At 45.0% G+C, this 22,975-nt stretch overlaps 1 protein-coding gene across 1 annotated transcript; it reads left to right on the top strand.

Annotated features, from left to right (window-relative positions):
* Window positions 1-874: 874 nt before the first annotated feature.
* On the top strand, window positions 875-20,903 carry LOC139393658 (cyclin-D-binding Myb-like transcription factor 1; the record flags this gene model as incomplete). Its single annotated transcript, XM_071141999.1, is given in 13 exon segments — window positions 875-1,090; window positions 5,544-5,650; window positions 15,753-15,838; window positions 16,283-16,382; window positions 16,489-16,565; window positions 16,699-16,856; window positions 18,096-18,128; window positions 18,207-18,316; window positions 18,930-19,158; window positions 19,518-19,669; window positions 20,256-20,426; window positions 20,556-20,635; window positions 20,745-20,903. Coding segments are annotated over 12 exon segments (1,461 nt in total), but the record flags the coding sequence as incomplete, so codon positions are not given.
* Window positions 20,904-22,975: the final 2,072 nt, after the last annotated feature.

Genomic DNA, 22,975 nt, shown 5'->3' with positions numbered 1-22,975 from the left:
ACAATAGAGCAATGTGAATGCTCCGGGTTGCCAGATAAGTACATTTTTTGCAAATGTATAGGTGTATAGGTTGTCCCACTACAAAATCATAAACAAATGTTCCATTTTATTTTGTTGATATCCGTTAACAGTTTGGAGACCTTTAGTTTGTTGGACACCTTTAGATTTGAACCAAAGCAAAGATTGTCTTTTATATTGACAATATAGTCGATTGACTGCTCTTACAATGGAAATACATGTCCTAAAAGATTGAAGGCAGATGGGAGGAGGAAAGATCAGTAGGACCATTATAGCCAATGAGAGGGAAAATACCGGTGAACAACAGGCCATACAGAGAGATAGAGGACTCATCTTTGTATCTGTGCCATTGTAGCATCTGTGACAGCATGGGCATCGCCATTAAGGCCATCTCCATTTTAAAGTAGTCAATTTTATTCTCCATATGCTGATTGCCTTCAACTAATAGAAATCCCCACCCAGTTGACTAATTTAAAATCCCTCAATGGCAATGTCATTTTTTAAAGTTGCTGAAATGCGACACTTCCACCTATATCAGTGCATTCGTAACACGTTAGGTCAACCATTACGAAACGTATATTGAATCAAATAAGTCTCACATAGCAAATTAGCAATTACCTTTTTTGTTGACCAAATTTGACACTCATTGGCCTCTATATGAACATTTCTCAATTCGTATTCTTATTTATCGTGGACAGATTTCGGGCGAAGTAAAACGTCTCACTTTGCCTCTTCCTCTCTGACCAAAGCAACTGAAGAAACTTTGTTTTTCTGACCTTATCTGGCAACCCTCATGCCTTCTCTACCAGAGGGTAGTCACTAGTTAACACAGCCACAAAGTCATAACCCCCGCCTATTTCGACAAAATATCTTCTTAAACTCTGATTTTTAAACTAACACTGCTAACCTCATACCTAGCCCTAACATGAAATGAAGACCTTTTTTTTCACTATTTTTTACGATTTCGCTTTTGTGGCTGTGTTATCTAGCGGAAACCCCACCAGAGTGGTTCTCCATCCTGGCATTTGCCTCCATCCTGGTCTCTCCGAAGTGCCCGGACCAAAAACAGGAAGTAAGTAACAAAATCAAACGTATAATTCAGATTGTGCTTGGGGCTCGATGTGGTAAAAAAAGATAGAGCCAATGATGAAACGGGCTGCAACATAAACACAACACAATAACAACGCTGAAATGTCGACCCTGCGTAGACACCACAAGCTACAATTTCTGATCTAACATGGCGTCGGAGACTTTTCGCCTTCTTTCATTTAGCTGGCATGCTAGCTAGTTAGCATGATGTGCTATGGCTAACGACCAGCACAGGGCCTGGTTGTGTAATCATGTATACGTTGCTGCTACTGTTTTATCTATCCTGTTGCCTAGTAACGTTACCCCTACCTGTATGTACATATCTACTTCAATAACCCTGCTCATTGACTCGGTACCCTGTGAATATGGCCAAGTTATCGTTACTCATTGTCTATTTATTCCTCATTATTTTGTCACTGTTAGTCTACACCTGTTGTTTACGAAGCATGTGACAAATACATTTTTATTTGATTTAGCCGTTATTGTAAAGCCTCTGTTTTTGACTAAGACAGCCGTAACTATAAAAGCCTTACTGAACGAACGAGGCTAGCTAAATAATTCGTGTTTTAGCCAAAGTGCATTAGCTAGCTGGTACCACGACAACGACTGGGTGCATCTCATTCTTATTAGTTAGTTGGTGTCCTTCACTCGTCTCTTCTCCTATCATGCACTGATCTGGGGCTAAACAAGCTACCCAACATGGTATCCACAGGCTCAGCGAGCTATATGATATGCACAGGCTCAGCGAGCTATATGATATGCACAGGCTCAGCTAGCTACATGGTATGCACAGGCTCAGCTAGCTACATGGTATTCACAGGCTCAGCTAGCTACATGGTATTCACAGGCTCAGCTAGCTACATGATATATATAGGCTCAGCTAGCTACATGGTATTCACAGGCTCAGCTAGCTACATGGTATTCACAGGCTCAGCTAGCTAGCTACATGGTATTCACAGGCTCAGCTAGCTACATGATATTCACAAGCTCAGCTAGCTACACGGTATTCACAGGCTCAGCTAGCTACACGGTATTCACAGGCTCAGCTAGCTACACAATATTCTCAGGCTCTGCTAGCTACACGGTATTCACAGGCTCAGCTAGCTACACGGTATTCACAGGCTCAGCTAGCTACACAATATTCTCAGGCTCAGCTAGCTACACGGTATTCACAGGCTCAGCTAGCTACACGGTATTCACAGGCTCAGCTAGCTACACAATATTCTCAGGCTCTGCTAGCTACATGGTATTCACAGGCTCAGCTAGCTAGCTACATGGTATTCACAGGCTCAGCTAGCTACATGATATGCGTAGGCTCAGCTAGCTACATGATATTCACAGGCTCAGCCAGCTACATGATATATATAGGCTCAGCTAGCTACATGATATTCCCAGGCTCAGCTAGCTACATGGTATTCACAGGCTCAGCTAGCTACATGATATGCGTAGGCTCAGCTAGCTACACGGTATTCACAGGCTCAGCTAGCTACACGGTATTCACAGGCTCAGCTAGCTACACAATATTCTCAGGCTCTGCTAGCTACACGGTATTCACAGGCTCAGCTAGCTACACGGTGTTCACAGGCTCAGCTAGCTACACAATATTCTCAGGCTCTGCTAGCTACACGGTATTCACAGGCTCAGCTAGCTACACGGTATTCACAGGCTCAGCTAGCTACACAATATTCTCAGGCTCAGCTAGTTACACGGTATTCACAGGCTCAGCTAGCTACACGGTATTCACAGGCTCAGCTAGCTACACAATATTCTCAGGCTCTGCTAGCTACATGGTATTCACAGGCTCAGCTAGCTAGCTACATGGTATTCACAGGCTCAACTAGCTACATGATATGCGTAGGCTCAGCTAGCTACATGGTATTCACAGGCTCAGCTAGCTACATGATATATATAGGCTCAGCTAGCTACATGATATTCCCAGGCTCAGCTAGCTACATGGTATTCACAGGCTCAGCTAGCTACATGATATGCGTAGGCTCAGCTAGCTACATGATATTCTCAGGCTCAGCTAGCTACATGATATATATAGGCTCAGTTAGCTACATGATATTCACAAGCTCAGCTAGCTACACGGTATTCACAGGCTCAGCTAGCTACACGGTATTCACAGGCTCAGCTAGCTACACAATATTCCCAGGCTCTGCTAGCTACACGGTATTCACAGGCTCAGCTAGCTACACGGTATTCACAGGCTCAGCGAGCTACATGATATGCACAGGCTCAGCTAGCTACATGATATGCACAGGCTCAGCGAGCTACATGATATGCACAGGCTCAGCGAACTACATGATATGCACAGGCTCAGCGAACTACATGATATGCACAGGCTCAGCTACATGATATGCACAGGCTCAGCTAGCTACATGGTATGCACAGGCTCAGCTAGCTACATGATATATATATAGGCTCAGCTAGCTACATGATATTCTCAGGCTCAGCTAGCTACACAATATTCTCAGGCTCAGCTAGCTACACGGTATTCACAGGCTCAGCTAGCTACACGGTATTCACAGGCTCAGCTAGCTAAACGGTATTCACAGGCTCAGCTAGCTACACGGTATTCACAGGCTCAGCTAGCTACATGGTATTCACAGTAGAGGTTGACAGATTATGTTTCAACGCCGATACCGATTATTGGAGGACCAAAAAAGCCGATACCGATTAATTTTTTATTTGTAATAATGACAATTACAACAATACTGAATTAACACTTATTTTAACTTAATATAAAACATAAATAAAATCAATTTAGCCTCAAATAAATAATGAAACATGTTCAATTTGGTTTAAATAATGCAAAAACAAAGTGTTGGAGAAGAAAGGAATATGTGCCATGTAAAAATGTGTGCCATGTAAAAAAGCTAATGTTTCAGTTCCTTGATCAGAACATGAGAACATATGAAAGTTGGTGGTTCCTTTTAACATGAGACTTCAATATTCCAAGGTAAGAGGTTTTAGGTTGTAGTTAATATAGTATTTATAGGACTATTTCTCTCTATACCGTTTGTATTTCATATACCTTTGACTATTGGATGTTCTTATAGGCACTTTAGTATTGCCAGTGTAACAGTATAGCTTCCGTCCCCCTCCTCGCCCCTACCTGGGCTCGAACCAGCAACACATCGACAACAGCCACACTCGAAGCATTGTTACCCATCGCTCCACAAAAGCCGCGGCCCTTGCAGCGCAAGGGGAACAACTACTCCAAATCTAAAAGCGAGTGACGTTTGAAACAGTATTAGCGCACACCCAGCTAACTAGCTAGCCATTTCACATTGGTTACACCAGCCATTAGCCATTACTTGAAATCATAAACAGCGCTATGCTTGCAAAGAGCTGCTGGCAAAACGCACGAAAGTGCTGTTTGAATGAATGATTACGGGCCTGCTGCTGCTCAGTCAGACTGCTCTATCCAATCAGACTTAATTATAACATAATAACACACAGAAATACGAGCCTTTGGTCATTAATATGATCGAATCCGGAAACTATCATTTTGAAAACAAAACGTTTATTATTTCAGTGAAATACGGAACCGTTCGGTATTTTATCTAACGGGTGGCATCCCTAAGTCTAAATATTCTTGTTACATTGCACAACCTTCAATGTTATGTCATAATTACGTAAAATTCTGGCAAATTAGTTCGCAATGAGCCAGGCAGCCCAAACTGTTGCATATACCCTGACTCTGCGTGCAATGAACGCAAGAGAAATGACACAATTTCACCTGGTTAATATTGCCTGCTAAACTGGATCAGTAGTTATAACTAGTGATTATGATTGATTGTTTTTTATAAGATAAGTTTAATGCTAGCTAGCAATTTACCTTGGCTTCTACTACATTCGCGTAACAGGCAGGCTACTCGTGGAGTGCAATGGTTAGAGCGTTGGACTAGTTAACTGCGGTTGCAAGATTGGATCCCTGAGCTGACAAGGTGAAAATCTGTCGTTCTGCCCCTGAACAAGGCAGTTAACCCACAGTAGGCCGTCATTGAAAATAAGAATGTCTTCTTAACTGACTTGCCTAGTTAAATAAAATGTCTACAAAAAAATAAAATGTGTGTGTGTATATATATATATATATATATATCTATATATATATATATATAATTATCGGAAATCGGCGCCCAAAAATATTGATTTCCAAATGGTTAGGAAAACTTCAAATATGCCCTAATTAATTGGCCATTCCGATTAATCAGTTCACCTCTAATTCAAGCACACAGTTTGTTATATTTGACTCAGTTGAGAGAGATTCACTGATCCAGATCTGGGGCCTCCTTGTGTCCTATTTTCTTGTGTCCTATTTCCTTGTTGTACTGCCCATCTAAATGTGGTCAACTATTATAAATTAATGGCATATCTTTCTTGACACGCATGCTATCAGTATAGTTGAAGTGTGTGTGTGTGTGTTTCAGTATGAGCACGGGGGAAGACGAGGACTCGGTGACCCTGGAGTCTGTCAACTCGGTCACTCTCACCCAGGACAGCGACGGCAGCATCATACTACACTGTCCTCCACACGGTAACACACACATTATCTTCCACACGGTAACACACACATTATCTTCCACACGGTAACACACACATTATCTTCCACACGGTAACACACACATTATCTTCCACACGGGAACACACACATTATCTTCCACACGGTAACACACACATTATCTTCCACACGGTAACACACACATTATCTTCCACACGGTAACACACACATTATCTTCCACACGGTAACACACACATTATCTTCCACACGGTAACACACACATTATCTTCCACACGGTAACACGCACATTATGATGCAGAGTGGTTAGTTATGATGCAAGGTGGTCATTTATAATGCAGGGTGTTTAGTTATAATGCAGGGTGTTTAGTTATGATGCAGGGTGTTTAGTTATGATGCAGGGTGGTTAGTTATGATGCAGGGTGGTTAGTTATAATGCAGGGGTGTTTGTTATGATGCAGGGTGGTTAGTTATGATGCAGGGGTGTTAGTTATGATGCAGGGTGGTTAGTTATGATGCAGGGTGGTTAGTTATGATGCAGGGTGGTCATTTATAATGCAGGGTGGTCAGTTATGATGCAGGGTGGTCAGTTATGATGCAGGGTGGTTAGTTATAATGCAGGGTGGTTATTTATGATGCAGGGTGGTTAGTTATGATGCAGGGTGGTTAGTTATGATGCAGGGTGGTTAGTTATGATGTAGGGTGGTTAGTTATGATGTAGGGTGGTTAGTTATGATGCAGGGTGGTTAGTTATGATGCAGGGTGGTTAGTTATGTTGCAGGGTGGTCATTTATGATGCAGGGTGGTTAGTTATGATGCAGGGTGGTTAGTTATGATGCAGGGGTGTTAGTTATGATGCAGGGTGGTTAGTTATGATGCAGGGTGGTTAGTTATGATGCAGGGTGGTCATTTATAATGCAGGGTGGTCAGTTATGATGCAGGGTGGTTAGTTATAATGCAGGGTGGTTATTTATGATGCAGGGTGGTTAGTTATGATGCAGGGTGGTTAGTTATGATGCAGGGTGGTTAGTTATGATGCAGGGTGGTTAGTTATGATGTAGGGTGGTTAGTTATGATGCAGGGTGGTTAGTTATGATGCAGGGTGGTTAGTTATGTTGCAGGGTGGTCATTTATGATGCAGGGTGGTTAGTTATGATGCAGGGTGTTTAGTTATGATGCAGGGTGGTTAGTTATGATGCAGGGGGGTTAGTTATGATGCAGGGGGGTTAGTTATGATGCAGGGTGGTTATTTATAATGCAGGGTAGTAATTTATAATGCAGGGTGGTTAGTTATAATGCAGGGTGGTTAGTTATAATGCAGGGTGGTTAGTTATGATGCAGGGTGGTTAGTTATGATGCAGGGTGGTTAGTTATGATGCAGGGTGGTTAGTTATGATGCAGGGTGGTTATTTATAATGCAGGGTGGTCATTTATAATGCAGGGTGGTTAGTTATGATGCAGGGTGGTTAGTTATGATGCAGGGGGGTTAGTAGATCAGACAGTCTTGACTCCCCTATAAAGTCGACTTCAATGTTGAATGCGCTCATGACACAGGAACCTTGGTATAAAACTCTTTAGTAATAAAATGCAATTGCAGACAGAGATTCACATACAGAATACCTCATTAGTCTATAGTGAAGATCTGTGTGGCGAAACAGGAGACAACGCTCCTTATAGTAGTTGGTGTGGACAACCTACCGTCAGTCATACCTTAACATTGTTGCACTGGATTAGATACAAAGTATCTAAGATGAGTAAAACATGTGCAGACTGTGGTTTCTCTCTCTGCTACCTCGGCCTTGAGGCTGGGTGACTATCAGCAGGTGCAGGCAGCTCTCAGCCTGAGAACTGAAGCAGTACATCTCCATTTCACAGTACTTTTCCATCACTGCGCATTGCAAGCATCTAAAGGTTATCACATATATACAGTAAACATGGGGCTGGTGTAGTCCCCCCCCCCCCACCCCCAACTAACAGACACGTTGATGTTGGGTATATATACAGTAATCATGGGGCTGGTGTAGTCCCCCCCCACCCCCCCACCCCCAACTAACAGACACGTTGATGTTGGGTGTATATACAGTAATCATGGGGCTGGTGTAGTCCCCCCCCGACCCCCAACTAACAGACACGTTGATGTTGGGTATATATACAGTAATCATGGGGCTGGTGTAGTCCCCCCCCGACCCCCAACTAACAGACACGTTGATGTTGGGTATATATACAGTAATCATGGGGCTGGTGTAGTCCCCCCCCGACCCCCAACTAACAGACACGTTGATGTTGGGTGTATATACAGTAATCATGGGGCTGGTGTAGTCCCACCCCCACCCCCAACTAACAGACACGTTGATGTTGGGTATATATACAGTAATCATGGGGCTGGTGTAGTCCCCCCCCCGACCCCCAACTAACAGACACGTTGATGTTGGGTATATATACAGTAATCATGGGGCTGGTGTAGTCCCCCCCCGACCCCCAACTAACAGACACGTTGATGTTGGGTGTATATACAGTAATCATGGGGCTGGTGTAGTTCCCCCCCCCCCCCCCCCCCGACCCCCAACTAACAGATACGTTGATGTTGGGTATATATACAGTAATCATGGGGCTGGTGTAGTTCCCCCCCCCCCCCCCCCCCCGACCCCCAACTAAAAGATACGTTGTTGTTGGGTATATATACAGTAATCATGGGGGTGGTGTTGTTCCCCCCCCCCCCCCCCGACCCCCAACTAACAGATACGTTGATGTTGGGTATATATACAGTAATCATGGGGCTGGTGGAGTCCCACAGAGGGCAGGGTAAACAGACTGGTAGACTATATTGTCACTACGAATGGTGGACAGAGGCCAGGATAGACAGACTGGTCGACTACACTGAGTATACCAAACATTAGGAACACCTTCCTAATATGGAGTTGCTCCCCCCCCCCTTCCTTTTGCCCTCACAACAGCCTTAATTCATTGGGTCGTGGACTCCACAAGGTGTCAATAGTTCCACAAGGATGCTGGCCCATGTTGACACGCCAATGCTTCCCACAGTTGTGTAAAGTTGGCTGGACGTCCTTTGGGTGGTGGACTATTCTTGATACACACAGGAAACGGTTGAGCGTGAAAACCCCAGCAACGTTGCAGTTCTTGACACAAACCGGTGCTCCTGGCACCTACTACCATAACCCGTTCAGACACTTCAACATGTTGTCTTGTCTATTCACCCTCTGAATGGCACACATTCCCATATCACTGTCTCAAGGCTTAAATATCATTCTTCAACCTGTCTCCTCCCCCTCATCTACTCTGAAGTGGATTTAACAAGTGACATCAATAAGGCTTTCACCTGGATTCACCTGGTCAGTCTGTCATGGAAAGAGCAGGTGTTCATAATATTTTGTATACTCAGTGTTTATCACTTTTTTTTTAAATGTAACCTTTATTTAACAAGTCGGTTAAGAACACATTCTGATTTCCAATGACGGCCTAGGAACAGTGGGTTAACTGGTCTAGGAACAGTGGGTTAACTGGTCTAGGAACAGTGGGTTAACTGGTCTAGGAACAGTGGGTTAACTGGTCTGGGAACAGTGGGTTAACTGGTCTAGGAACGGTGGGTTAACTGGTCTAGGAACGGTGGGTTAACTGGTCTAGGAACGGTGGGTTAACTGGTCTAGGAACAGTGGGTTAACTGGTCTAGGAACAGTGGGTTAACTGGTCTAGGAACAGTGGGTTAACTGGTCTAGGAACAGTGGGTTAACTGGTCTAGGAACAGTGGGTTAACTGGTCTAGGAACAGTGGGTTAACTGGTCTAGGAACAGTGGGTTAACTGGTCTGGGAACAGTGGGTTAACTGGTCTAGGAACGGTGGGTTAACTGGTCTAGGAACGGTGGGTTAACTGGTCTAGGAACGGTGGGTTAACTGGTCTAGGAACAGTGGGTTAACTGGTCTAGGAACAGTGGGTTAACTGGTCTAGGAACAGTGGGTTAACTGGTCTAGGAACAGTGGGTTAACTGGTCTAGGAACAGTGGGTTAACTGGTCTAGGAACAGTGGGTTAACTGGTCTAGGAACAGTGGGTTAACTGGTCTAGGAACAGTGGGTTAACTGGTCTAGGAACAGTGGGTTAACTGGTCTGGGAACAGTGGGTTAACTGGTCTAGGAACAGTGGGTTAACTGGTCTAGGAACAGTGGGTTAACTGGTCTAGGAACAGTGGGTTAACTGGTCTAGGAACAGTGGGTTAACTGGTCTAGGAACAGTGGGTTAACTGGTCTAGGAACAGTGGGTTAACTGGTCTAGGAACAGTGGGTTAACTGGTCTGGGAACAGTGGGTTAACTGGTCTGGGAACAGTGGGTTAACTGGTCTAGGAACAGTGGGGTTAACTGGTCTAGGAACAGTGGGGTTAACTGGTCTAGGAACAGTGGGTTAACTTATGTCCTACAGTGTATTTGTATTTCCCCATTACTTCCTGCCAAGGCAGCAGCTACTCTTCCTGGGGTTTATTATGGATCCCCATTACTTCCTGCCAAGGCAGCAGCTACTCTTCCTGGGGTTTATTATGGATCCCCATTACTTCCTGCCAAGGCAGCAGCTACTCTTCCTTGGGTTTATTATGGATCCCCATTACTTCCTGCCAAGGCAGCAGCTACTCTTCCTGGGGTTTATTATGGATCCCCATTACTTCCTGCCAAGGCAGCAGCTACTCTTCCTGGGGTCCAGACATATTAAAGCACTTCCATTACAGATAAAACAGTATAACATTATTACACCACTACATATCTACAATACAACATGTATAAAACCATCATACAACAATATCACATTGTATACATATGCATGTGTCTGTACATTTTGTTTGTGTCTCTTCGCAGTCCCCTTTTTAGATCTGATTCTCCTGCTGCATCAGTTACCTGATGTGGAATAGAGTTCCATGTAGTCATGGCTCTATGTAGTACTGTGGAATAGAGTTCCATGTAGTCATGGCTCTATGTAGTACTGTGGAATAGAGTTCCATGTAGTCATGGCTCTATGTAGTACTGTGGAATAGAGTTCCATGTAGTCATGGCTCTATGTAGTACTGTGGAATAGAGTATCATGTAGTCATGGCTCTATGTAGTACTGTGGAATATAGTTCCATGTAGTCATGGCTCTATGTAGTACTGTGGAATAGAGTATCATGTAGTCATGGCTCTATGCAGTACTGTGGAATAGAGTTCCATGTAGTCATGACTCTATGTGGTACTGTGGAATAGAGTTCCATGTAGTCATGACTCTATGTAGTACTGTGCGCCTCCCATAGTCTGTTCTGGACTTGGGGACTGTGAAGAGAGCTCTGGTGGCATGACTGGTGGGGTTTGCATGGGTGTCCAAGCTGTGTGCAAATATTTTAAACAGACAGCTTGGTACATTCAGCTTGTCAACACCTCTTACACGAACAAGTAGTGATGAAGTGAATCTCTCCTCCACTTTCAGCCAGGAGAGATTGACATGCATATGTATTAATATTAGCTCTCTGTGTACATCCAAGTGCAAGTGTTCTGTGCCAACTGCAATGTTCCTAAGTCCTTTTTTGTGGCACCTGACCATACAACTGAACAGTAGTCAAGGTGCGACAAAACCAGGGCCTGTAGGACCTGCCTTGTTGATAATGCTGTTAAGAAGGTAGAAACTAGGGCCTGTAGGACCTGCCTTGTTGATAGTGCTGTTAAGAAGGTATAAACTAGGGCCTGTAGGACCTGCCTTGTTGATAGTGCTGTTAAGAAGGTAGAAACTAGGGCCTGTAGGACCTGCCTTGTTGATAGTGCTGTTAAGAAGGTAGAAACTAGGGCCTGTAGGACCTGCCTTGTTGATAGTGTTGTTAAGAAAGTAGAGCAGTGCTTTATCATGGACAGACTTCTCCCCATCTTAGCAACTGTTGTATCAATATGTTTAGACCATGACAGTTTACAATCCAGGGTTACTCCAAGCAGTTTAGTCTCCTCAACTTGCTCAATTTCCACATTATTCATTATGAGATGTAGTTGAGGTTGAGGGTTTAGTGAATGATTTGTCCCAAATACAGTGCTTTTAGTTTTAGACATATTTAGGGCTAACTTATTCCTTGCCACCCACTCTAAAACTAACTGCAGCTCTTTGTTGAGTGTTGCAGTCATTTCAGTCGCTGTAGTAGCTGACGTGTATAGTGTTGAGTGTTGCAGTCATTTCAGTCTCTGTAGTAGCTGACGTGTATAGTGTTGAGTGTTGCAGTCATTACAGTCTCTGTAGTAGCTGACGTGTATAGTGTTGAGTGTTGCAGTCATTTCAGTCGCTGTAGTAGCTGACGTGTATAGTGTTGAGTGTTGCAGTCATTACAGTCACTGTAGTAGCTGACGTGTATAGTGTTGAGTGTTGCAGTCATTACAGTCTCTGTAGTAGCTGACGTGTATAGTGTTGAGTGTTGCAGTCATTTCAGTCTCTGTAGTAGCTGACGTGTATAGTGTTGAGTGTTGCAGTCATTACAGTCACTGTAGTAGCTGACATGTATAGTGTTGAGTGTTGCAGTCATTTCAGTCTCTGTAGTAGCTGACGTGTATAGTGTTGAGTGTTGCAGTCATTACAGTCTCTGTAGTAGCTGACGTGTATAGTGTTGAGTGTTGCAGTCATTTCAGTCACTGTAGTAGCTGACGTGTATAGTGTTGAGTGTTGCAGTCATTTCAGTCGCTGTAGTAGCTGACGTGTATAGTGTTGAGTGTTGCAGTCATTACAGTCACTGTAGTAGCTGACGTGTATAGTGTTGAGTGTTGCAGTCATTACAGTCTCTGTAGTAGCTGACGTGTATAGTGTTGAGTGTTGCAGTCATTACAGTCACTGTAGTAGCTGACGTGTATAGTGTTGAGTGTTGCAGTCATTTCAGTCTCTGTAGTAGCTGACGTGTATAGTGTTGAGTGTTGCAGTCATTACAGTCACTGTAGTAGCTGACGTGTATAGTGTTGAGTGTTGCAGTCATTACAGTCTCTGTAGTAGCTGACGTGTATAGTGTTGAGTGTTGCAGTCATTTCAGTCTCTGTAGTAGCTGACGTGTATAGTGTTGAGTGTTGCAGTCATTACAGTCACTGTAGTAGCTGACGTGTATAGTGTTGAGTGTTGCAGTCATTTCAGTCTCTGTAGTAGCTGACGTGTATAGTGTTGAGTGTTGCAGTCATTTCAGTCTCTGTAGTAGCTGACGTGTATAGTGTTGAGTGTTGCAGTCATTACAGTCACTGTAGTAGCTAAAGTGTATAGTGTTGAGTGTTGCAGTCATTTCAGTCACTGTAGTAGCTGACGTGTATAGTGTTGAGTGTTGCAGTCATTACAGTCACTGTAGTAGCTAAAGTGTATAGTGTTGAGTGTTGCAGTCATTTCAGTCTCTGTAGTAGCTGACGTGTATAGTGTTGAGTGTTGCAGTCATTTCAGTCTCTGTAGTAGCTGACGTGTATAGTGTTGAGTGTTGCAGTCATTACAGTCACTGTAGTAGCTGATGTGTATAGTGTTGAGTGTTGCAGTCATTTCAGTCTCTGTAGTAGCTGACGTGTATAGTGTTGAGTGTTGCAGTCATTACAGTCTCTGTAGTAGCTGACGTGTATAGTGTTGAGTGTTGCAGTCATTACAGTCACTGTAGTAGCTGACGTGTATAGTGTTGAGTGTTGCAGTCATTACAGTCTCTGTAGTAGCTGACGTGTATAGTGTTGAGTGTTGCAGTCATTACAGTCTCTGTAGTAGCTGACGTGTATAGTGTTGAGTGTTGCAGTCATTTCAGTCTCTGTAGTAGCTGACGTGTATAGTGTTGAGTGTTGCAGTCATTTCAGTCTCTGTAGTAGCTGACGTGTATAGTGTTGAGTGTTGCAGTCATTACAGTCACTGTAGTAGCTGATGTGTATAGTGTTGAGTGTTGCAGTCATTTCAGTCTCTGTAGTAGCTGACGTGTATAGTGTTGAGTGTTGCAGTCATTACAGTCTCTGTAGTAGCTGACGTGTATAGTGTTGAGTGTTGCAGTCATTACAGTCTCTGTAGTAGCTGACGTGTATAGTGTTGAGTGTTGCAGTCATTACAGTCTCTGTAGTAGCTGACGTGTATAGTGTTGAGTGTTGCAGTCATTACAGTCTCTGTAGTAGCTGACGTGTATAGTGTTGAGTGTTGCAGTCATTTCAGTCTCTGTAGTAGCTGACGTGTATAGTGTTGAGTGTTGCAGTCATTACAGTCTCTGTAGTAGCTGACGTGTATAGTGTTGAGTGTTGCAGTCATTACAGTCTCTGTAGTAGCTGACGTGTATAGTGTTGAGTGTTGCAGTCATTACAGTCACTGTAGTAGCTGACGTGTATAGTGTTGAGTGTTGCAGTCATTTCAGTCTCTGTAGTAGCTGACATGTATAGTGTTGAGTCAACCCGAAAACAGAGACACTGGCTTTACTCAAAGTCAATGGCGTGTCGTTAGTAAACATTGAAAACAGTAAGGGTCCTAAACAGCTGCCCTGAAGAATGCCTGATTCTACCTGGATTATGTTGGAGAGGCTTCCATTCTAGAACACCCTCTGTGTTCTGTTACCTGGATTATGTTGGAGAGGCTTCCATTCTAGAACACCCTCTGTTCTGTTAGACAGGTAACTTCATCCACATTATAGCAGGGGGTGTAAAACCATAACACACGTCTTTCCAGCAGCAGACTATGATCAATCATGTCCAAATCTGCACTGAAGTCTAACAAGACAGCCCCCACAATCATTTTATCATCAATTTCTATCAGCCAATCATCAGTCATTTGTGTAAGTGCTGTGCTTGTTGAATGTCTTCTTCCATACTGACTTAACGGAATTCAAAAGTACAATTCTTGTCTTTCATAATTTGGTCCGATATACCTGGATGTGTAGTGTCAGCGTTTGTTGCTGGCATGTCATCCCTAAATTTGCTAATCTTGCCAATGAAAAAGTCATTAAAGTAGTTGGCAATATCAGTGGGCTTTGTGATGAATGAGCCATCCGATTCAATGAATGATGGAGCCGAGTTGGCTTTTGTTCCCAAAATGTAATTTAAGATGCTCCAAAGCTTTTTACTATCATTCTTTATGTAAATACATTTTTGTTTCATAGTATAGTTTATTTTTATTTAGTTTAGTCACATGATTTCTTAATTTGCAGTACGTTTGCCAATCAGTTGGGCTGCCAGACTTATTTGTCATTCCTTTTGCCTCATCCCTCTCAACCATACAATTTTTAAATTCCTCATCAATCCGCAGGGATTTAACAGTTTTTACAGTAATTTTCTTAATGGGTTCATGCTTATTAGTAACTAGAATAAGCAATTACATAAATGTGTCAAGTGCAGCGTCTGGTTGCTCCTCATTACACACCACAGACCAGCAGCGTCTGGTTGCTCCTCATTACACACCACAGACCAGCAGCGTCTGGTTGCTCCTCATTACACACCACAGACCAGCAGCGTCTGGTTGCTCCTCATTACACACCACAGACCAGCAGCGTCTGGTTTCTCCTCATTACACACCACAGACCAGCAGCGTCTGGTTGCTCCTCATTACACACCACAGACCAGCAGCTTCTGGTTGCTCCTCATTACACACCACAGACCAGCAGCGTCTGGTTGCTCCTCATTACACACCACAGACCAGCAGCGTCTGGTTGCTCCTCATTACACACCACAGACCAGCAGCGTCTGGTTGCTCCTCATTACACACCACAGACCAGCAAATAATCTTTACATTATCAACATATGAATCACTACAAAACTTCTTGTATGACCTTTTGAACCCTATATTAGGTCCAGCCTTTGGAACTTTGGTTTTCCTAGATATGGCTATTATATTGTGATCACTACATCCTATGGATCTGGATACTGCTTTAAAACAAGTTTCTGCAGCATTAGTAAAGATATGATCAGTACATATTGATTATTTAATTCCTGTGCTGTTTGTAACTACCCTGGTGGGTTGACTGATAGCCTGAGGCATTCAGGGCAATTAAGGGGACATAATTTAAGTTACTTACATTGTATCTGCCAATGCCCCTAGGACCATGTACATTTGATGCAGCATTAGGATGACTCATTGTCATAATGGTAGGGATGAACTGAGCTGGTCTTGGGTCATTGATAAGTCATTGTTTCAGTGTCAGAGGGAGACGAGAGCTTCGAGGTGACTATGACCGCCACCGACGACAGTGACATTACGGAAGAGGGGGTGGCCCAGATACAGGTACCTGACAAACCCCTCCCACGACCTCTTTCTCTCCTCTCATTCTCTCATTCTCTCCTCTTCCTCTCTTCTCCTCTGATTCTCTCTCCTCTTCTCATTCTCTCTCCTCTCCTCCTCATTCCCTCTCCTCCTTTCATTCTCTCTCCTTTCTTTCTCGTCTCCTCTCATCTTCTCCTCTCTCCTTTCATTCTCTCTCCTCTCTTTCTCTTCTCCTCTCATCTTCTCCTCTCTCCTTTCATTCTCTCTCCTCTCTTTCTCTTCTCCTCTCATCTTCTCCTCTCTCCTTTCATTCTCTCTCCTCTCTTTCTCTTCTCCTCTCATCTTCTCCTCTCTCCTTTCATTCTCTCCTCTCTTTCTCTTCTCCTCTCATCTTCTCCTCTCTCCTTTCATTCTCTCTCCTCTCCCCTCCCGTCCTCTTAATTTTTCTTTACTGTGTGTGTGTAGATCTTGCAGAGTGAGGATCCTCAGAACAGTGAAGAGATATCTCCTGTCAGCCAGGCCTGGTTCACCACCAAGGAGGATAAAGACACACTGGTTAACAAAGGTGTACATACAATGCACATGGAGCTTGCTACATATATCTGTGGGTTTACGCAGGCTGTGATTGGTCAGTGGGCTAACAGAGGCTGTGATTGGTTGTTTGTCTGCAGGTCATAAGTGGAAACAAGGCATGTGGTCTAAAGAGGAGATCGACCTCCTGATGAGCAACATCCAACAATATGTGAAGGTACACACGCACACACACACACACACACACACACACACACACACACACACACACACACACACACACACACACGGTAAGAGTTCCCACCAGGTGACTTGTGTTAGGGAGTCTGTACTACTTTGTGTGTGTGCAGGGTCGGGGAATGGAGGACCCAGCTGAGATCATCTTTGAGATGTCTAAGGAGGAGCGTAAGGATTTCTACCGCAGCGTGGCCTGGGGTCTGAACCGACCGCTGTTCGCCGTCTACCGACGAGTCCTCCGCATGTACGATAACCGCAACCATGTGGGCAAGTCAGTACTCCCCCCGCCCACACACACACACATCATAATAGCACCCCCACATCATCATACCCCCCCACATCATCATACCCCCCCGCATCATCCTACCCCCCCGCATCATCATAGCCCCTCCCGCATCATCATCGCCCCTCCCGCATCATCATATCCCCTCCCGCATCATCATAGCCCCTCCCGCATCATCATAGCCCCTCCCGCATCATCATTGCCCCCCCCGCATCATCATTACCCCCCCCGCATCATCATAGCCCCCCCACATCATCATACCACCCCACACATCATCATACCACCCCACACATCATCATAGCCCCACCCCACACATCATCATTGCCCCCCCACACATCATCATACCCCCCCACACATCATCATAGCCCCACCCCACACATCATCATAGCCCCACCCCACACATCATCATAGCCCCCCCCCCCGCATCATCATAGCCCCACCCCACACATCATCATACCCCCCTACACATCACCATACCCCCCCACACATCATCATAGCCCCACCCCACACATCATCATAGCCCCACCCCACACATCATCATACCCCCCTACACATCACCATACCCCCCCACACATCATCATAGCCCCACCCCACACATCATCATACCACCCCACACATCATCATTTCCCCCCCGCATCACCATACCCCCCCACACATCATCATAGCCCCACCCCACACATCATCATACCACCCCACACATCATCATAGCCCCACCCCACACATCATCATACCACCCCACACATCATCATAGCCCCACCCCACACATCATCATAGCCCCCCACATCATCATACACCACACACACACACATCATAGCAACCCCTCCCTCCACACACACACACACATCATAGCAACCCCTCCCTCCACACACACACACACATCATAGCAACCCCTCCCTCCACACACACACACACATCATAGCAACCCCTCCCTCCACACACACACATCATAGCAACCCATCCCTCCACACACACACACATCATAGCAACCCCTCCCTCCACACACACACACATCATAGCAACCCCTCCCTCCACACACACACACATCATAGCAACCCCTCCCTCCACACACACACATCATATCAACCCCTCCCTCCACACACACACATCATAGCAACCCCTCCCTCCACACACACACATCATAGCAACCCCTCCCTCCACACACACAGAGTTTTGGTGGGTTGGTGTGTGTGAGCTGATGTTGTTGTTGTTGCTGTTGTCGTTGTAAAGGTACTCTCCTGAGGAGATCAACAAGCTGAAAGAGTGAGTATGACATCACTTCCTCCTCTAAATGTGTCTCCAGTCCATATGTGCTGCAGTCTGAGGATGTGATGTGTTTAGGCTGAGACAGAAGCATGGTAATGACTGGGCCACCATAGGAGCCGCTCTGGGCCGCAGCGCCTCGTCTGTTAAAGACCGCTGCCGACTAATGAAGGACACCTGCAACACAGGTCAGATACTTTATCCTGGAGGGTTTATGCTTTAGGAAGCAGGTCAGATACTTTATCCTGGAGGGTTTATGCTTTAGGAAGCAGGTCAGATACTTTATCCTGGAGGGTTTATGCTTTAGGAAGCAGGTCAGATACTTTATCCTGGAGGGTTTATGCTTTAGGAAGCAGGTCAGATACTTTATCCTGGAGGGTTTATGCTTTAGGAAGCAGGTCAGATACTTTATCCTGGAGGGTTTATGCTTTAGGAAGCAGGTCAGATACTTTATCATGGAGGCTTTATGCTTTAGGAAGCAGGTCAAATACTTTATCCTGGAGGGTTTATGCTTTAGGAAGCAGGTCAGATACTTTATCCTGGAGGGTTTATGCTTTAGGAAGCAGGTGAGGCACTTTATCCTGGAGGGTTTATGCTTTAGGAAGCAGGTCAGATACTTTATCCTGGAGGGTTTATGCTTTAGGAAGCAGGTCAGATACTTTATCCTGGAGGGTTTATGCTTTAGGAAGCAGGTCAGATACTTTATCCTGGAGGATTTATGCTTTAGGAAGCAGGTCAGATACTTTATCCTGGAGGGTTTATGCTTTAGGAAGCGGGACTTACAGTTGTCTGTGTGTGTAGGGAAGTGGAGTGAGGAGGAGGAGAGGCGTCTATCGGACAGTGTCTATGCCCTGGCGGGTGTGTGTCCGGGCCGTGCGGTGACGGGCGGGGTGTCGTGGGCGGCTGTAGCTGATCTGGTGGGAACGCGGTCGGAGAAACAGTGTCGCTCTAAATGGCTCAACTACCTCAACTGGAAACAGAGTGGAGGGACGGAGTGGACCAAAGACCAGGATCTCAGCTTAGTACACAGGTAGTGGTCTGGGTGGTGGGGGTCTGGGTGGTGGGTGGTGGGGGTCTGGGTGGTGGGGGTCTGGGTGGTGGGGGTTGGGTGTCTGGGTGGTGGGGGTCTGGTATCTGGGTGGTTGGTATTTGGGTGGTTGGTATTTGGGTGGTGGGGGTTGGGTATCTGGGTGGTGGGTATCTGGGTGGTGGGTATCTGGGTGGTGGGGTTCTGGGTGGTGGGGGTCTAGGTGGTGGGGTTCTGGGTGGGTAATTACATTTATTAGAAAGCAGAATTCAAACCAGCTTTATTGATGAAAGTACCTTTATCTGGTGTCTACTTCTTCTAGCTTACTCTCTCTCCGTGTGTGTGTGTGTGTGTGTGTGCAGGATAGTGGAGTTGGATGTGGATGATGAGAATGAGTTAAAGTGGGAGGAGCTAGCGGGGGGGTGGAGCAGTGTTCGCTCTCCTCAGTGGCTCAGATCTAAGTGGTGGAGCATCAAGAGACAAGTAGCCAATCACAAGGAACTGCCCTTCCACGGTAACACCCCTGGGCCTCACCTCTGACCCTTACCTCATCTTTTCTCACCTCTGACCCGACCCTTACCTTTCCTCACCTCTGACCCTTATCTCTCATCACTCCTCACTTCTAACCCCTTACTCTGACCTCTCCTCTTGACCCCTGACCCTTACCTCTCATCATTCCTCACCTCTGACAGCTGACCCTTACCTCTCCTCACCTCTGACCCTTACCTCTCCTCACCTCTGACCCGACCTCTCCTCACCCCTGACGCTTACCTCTCCTCACCTCTAACCCCTGACGCTTACCTCTCCTCACCTCTGACCCTTACCTCTCCTGACCCCTGACCCTTAGATCTCACTCCTGACCCCTACCAACTCATATGACCCTCTCCTGACCCCTACCTCTCACTCCTGACCTCTGATTCTTACTTCTCCCTCCTGTTCTCTGACCCTTAACTCTCATCACTCCTCACCTCATCTCTGACCCTTACCTCTCCTCACCCCTGACCTCTCATATCCAGTATCAGCAACATGTTTAAATCATGCATGTTTACAAACTAGTGATAGTGTTACTACTGCAGATAATACTGTGTGCTTGTGTGTAGTGCTACTGAAGGGTCTTCAGGAGTTGATGGAGACTCAAGTGCCGTTAGGGGCGGGCACTGGGCCAGGTAGCCCTTCCCTGCAGATCCGAGTCACGCGATTGGAGGAGTGCTGTAGCTCCCCCCCCCGGCCCGTCACAGCACTGCAGATCCCCCTGCAGATCACACACCTGGGTCAGTACAGGGGAGGGGAAGTAAGTGTGTGTGTGTGTGTAGTGACTGGTGTCTCTATCAGCCTCAGACAGTGCTGGTGTGTGTGAGTGGGTGTGTGGGTGTGTGTGTACTGACTGGTGTCTCTATCAGCCTCAGACAGTGCTGGTGCCAGTGACACAGAGACCATCACCCTCAACACTGCTGCTCTGCAGACCTTACAGATCCTACCTGTGAGTTGGATTAGACCATAATATTACCTTGTAGACACAATGTTGATGTAATCCTCTTTTAATCTCACTATGCTATCACAACAATCACTGTGTGTGTGTGTGTGTGTAGTCTTTCCACCTGCACCCTACAGGGACTCCAGGGACATACTTCCTTCAGACAGCAGCCAATCAGAGCCTGCCGCTCAGCCTTTCCAGCAATCCCACCGTCACACTGACGGCTAGCTCGTCCCCCTCGTCCCCAGAACACATCATCCTACACAGCCTCTCGGTGAGTGTTAGGGATGGAGCCACATTTACAGAATGGGTCAACTTTCAGTGGACATCCCCATGAGTGTCTTTCAGAACCCCTCCTAAAACCCCACCGGTTTAGGTTTGGTTGTCAGTGACATTTAGTTAATTCCCCTGTTTGAGCGACAATTAGAGTTTTTCTTGCTGGGGAACGTAACAGGAAGTAATCTAGTAATTGATTCAGCTTTCTGTACAATAGAAGATATTTAAACCCAGACAGCTTTTAGAGAAACACTTGTGACCGATTATTATAAATAACGTTCAGTCTCTCAGTTATATTATGCTAAATTACGTTCAGTCTCTGTTATATTATGATAAATAACGTTCAGTCTCTCAGTTATATTATGATAAATTACGTTCAGTCTCTGTTATATTATTATAAATTACGTTCAGTCTCTCAGTTATATTATGATAAATTACGTTTAGTCTCTCTTAGTTAGTACTATACCCCTGGTGAACTAGTCCTTAGTTAGTAATATACCCCTGGTGAACTAGTCCTTAGTTAGTAATATACCCCTGGTGACCCCTGGTGAACTAGTCCTTAGTAATATACCCCTGGTGAACTAGTCCTTAGTTAGTACTATACCCCTGGTGAACTAGTCCTTAGTTAGTAATATACCCCTGGTGAACTAGTCCTTAGTTAGTAATATACCCCTGGTGAACTAGTCCTTAGTTAGTAATATACCCCTGGTGAACTAGTCCTTAGTTAGTAATATACCCCTGGTGAACTAGTCCTTAGTTAGTAATATACCCCTGGTGAACTAGTCCTTAGTTAGTAATATACCCCTGGTGAACTAGTCCTTAGTTAGTAATATACCCCTGGTGAACTAGTCCTTAGTAATATACCCCTGGTGAACTAGTCCTTAGTTAGTACTATACCCCTGGTGAACTAGTCCTTAGTTAGTAATATACCCCTGGTGAACTAGTCCTTAGTTAGTAATATACCCCTGGTGAACTAGTCCTTAGTTAGTAATATACCCCTGGTGAACTAGTCCTTAGTTAGTAATATACCCCTGGTGAACTAGTCCTTAGTTAGTAATATACCCCTGGTGAACTAGTCCTTAGTTAGTAATATGCCCCTGGTGAACTAGTCCTTAGTTAGTAATATACCCCTGGTGAACTAGTCTTTAGTTAGTAATATACCCCTGGTGAACTAGTCCTTAGTTAGTAATATGCCCCTGGTGAACTAGTCCTTAGTTAGTAATATACCCCTGGTGAACTAGTCTTTAGTTAGTAATATACCCCTGGTGAACTAGTCCTTAGTTAGTAATATGCCCCTGGTGAACTAGTCCTTAGTTAGTAATATACCCCTGGTGAACTAGTCCTTAGTTAGTACTATACCCCTGGTGAACTAGTCCTTAGTTAGTAATATACCCCTGGTGAACTAGTCCTTAGTTAGTAATATACCCCTGGTGAACTAGTCCTTAGTTAGTAATATACCCCTGGTGAACTAGTCCTTAGTTAGTAATATACCCCTGGTGAACTAGTCCTTAGTTAGTAATATACCCCTGGTGAACTAGTCCTTAGTTAGTAATATACCCCTGGTGAACTAGTCCTTAGTTAGTAATATACCCCTGGTGAACTAGTCCTTAGTTAGTAATATACCCCTGGTGAACTAGTCCTTAGTAAACTATACCCCTGGTGAACTAGTCCTTAGTTAGTAATATACCCCTGGTGAACTAGTCCTTAGTTAGTAATATACCCCTGGTGAACTAGTCCTTAGGTGAACTAGTCCTTAGTTAGTATATACCCCTGGTGAACTAGTCCTTAGTTAGTAATATACCCCTGGTGAACTAGTCCTTAGTCCTTAGTTAGTAATATACCCCTGGTGAACTAGTCCTTAGTTAGTACTATACCCCTGGTGAACTAGTCCTTAGTTAGTAATATACCCCTGGTGAACTAGTCCTTAGTTAGTAATATACCCCTGGTGAACTAGTCCTTAGTTAGTAATATACCCCTGGTGAACTAGTCCTTAGTTAGTAATATACCCCTGGTGAACTAGTCCTTAGTTAGTAATATACCCCTGGTGAACTAGTCCTTAGTTAGTAATAT

The sequence above is a fragment of the Oncorhynchus clarkii genome, unplaced genomic scaffold (genome assembly GCF_045791955.1).
Source record: "Oncorhynchus clarkii lewisi isolate Uvic-CL-2024 unplaced genomic scaffold, UVic_Ocla_1.0 unplaced_contig_4357_pilon_pilon, whole genome shotgun sequence".
In the NCBI taxonomy this organism is placed as follows: domain Eukaryota; kingdom Metazoa; phylum Chordata; class Actinopteri; order Salmoniformes; family Salmonidae; genus Oncorhynchus; species Oncorhynchus clarkii.
Note: the sequence above shows the minus strand (reverse complement) of the source record. Positions and strands in the feature narration are given on the sequence as shown.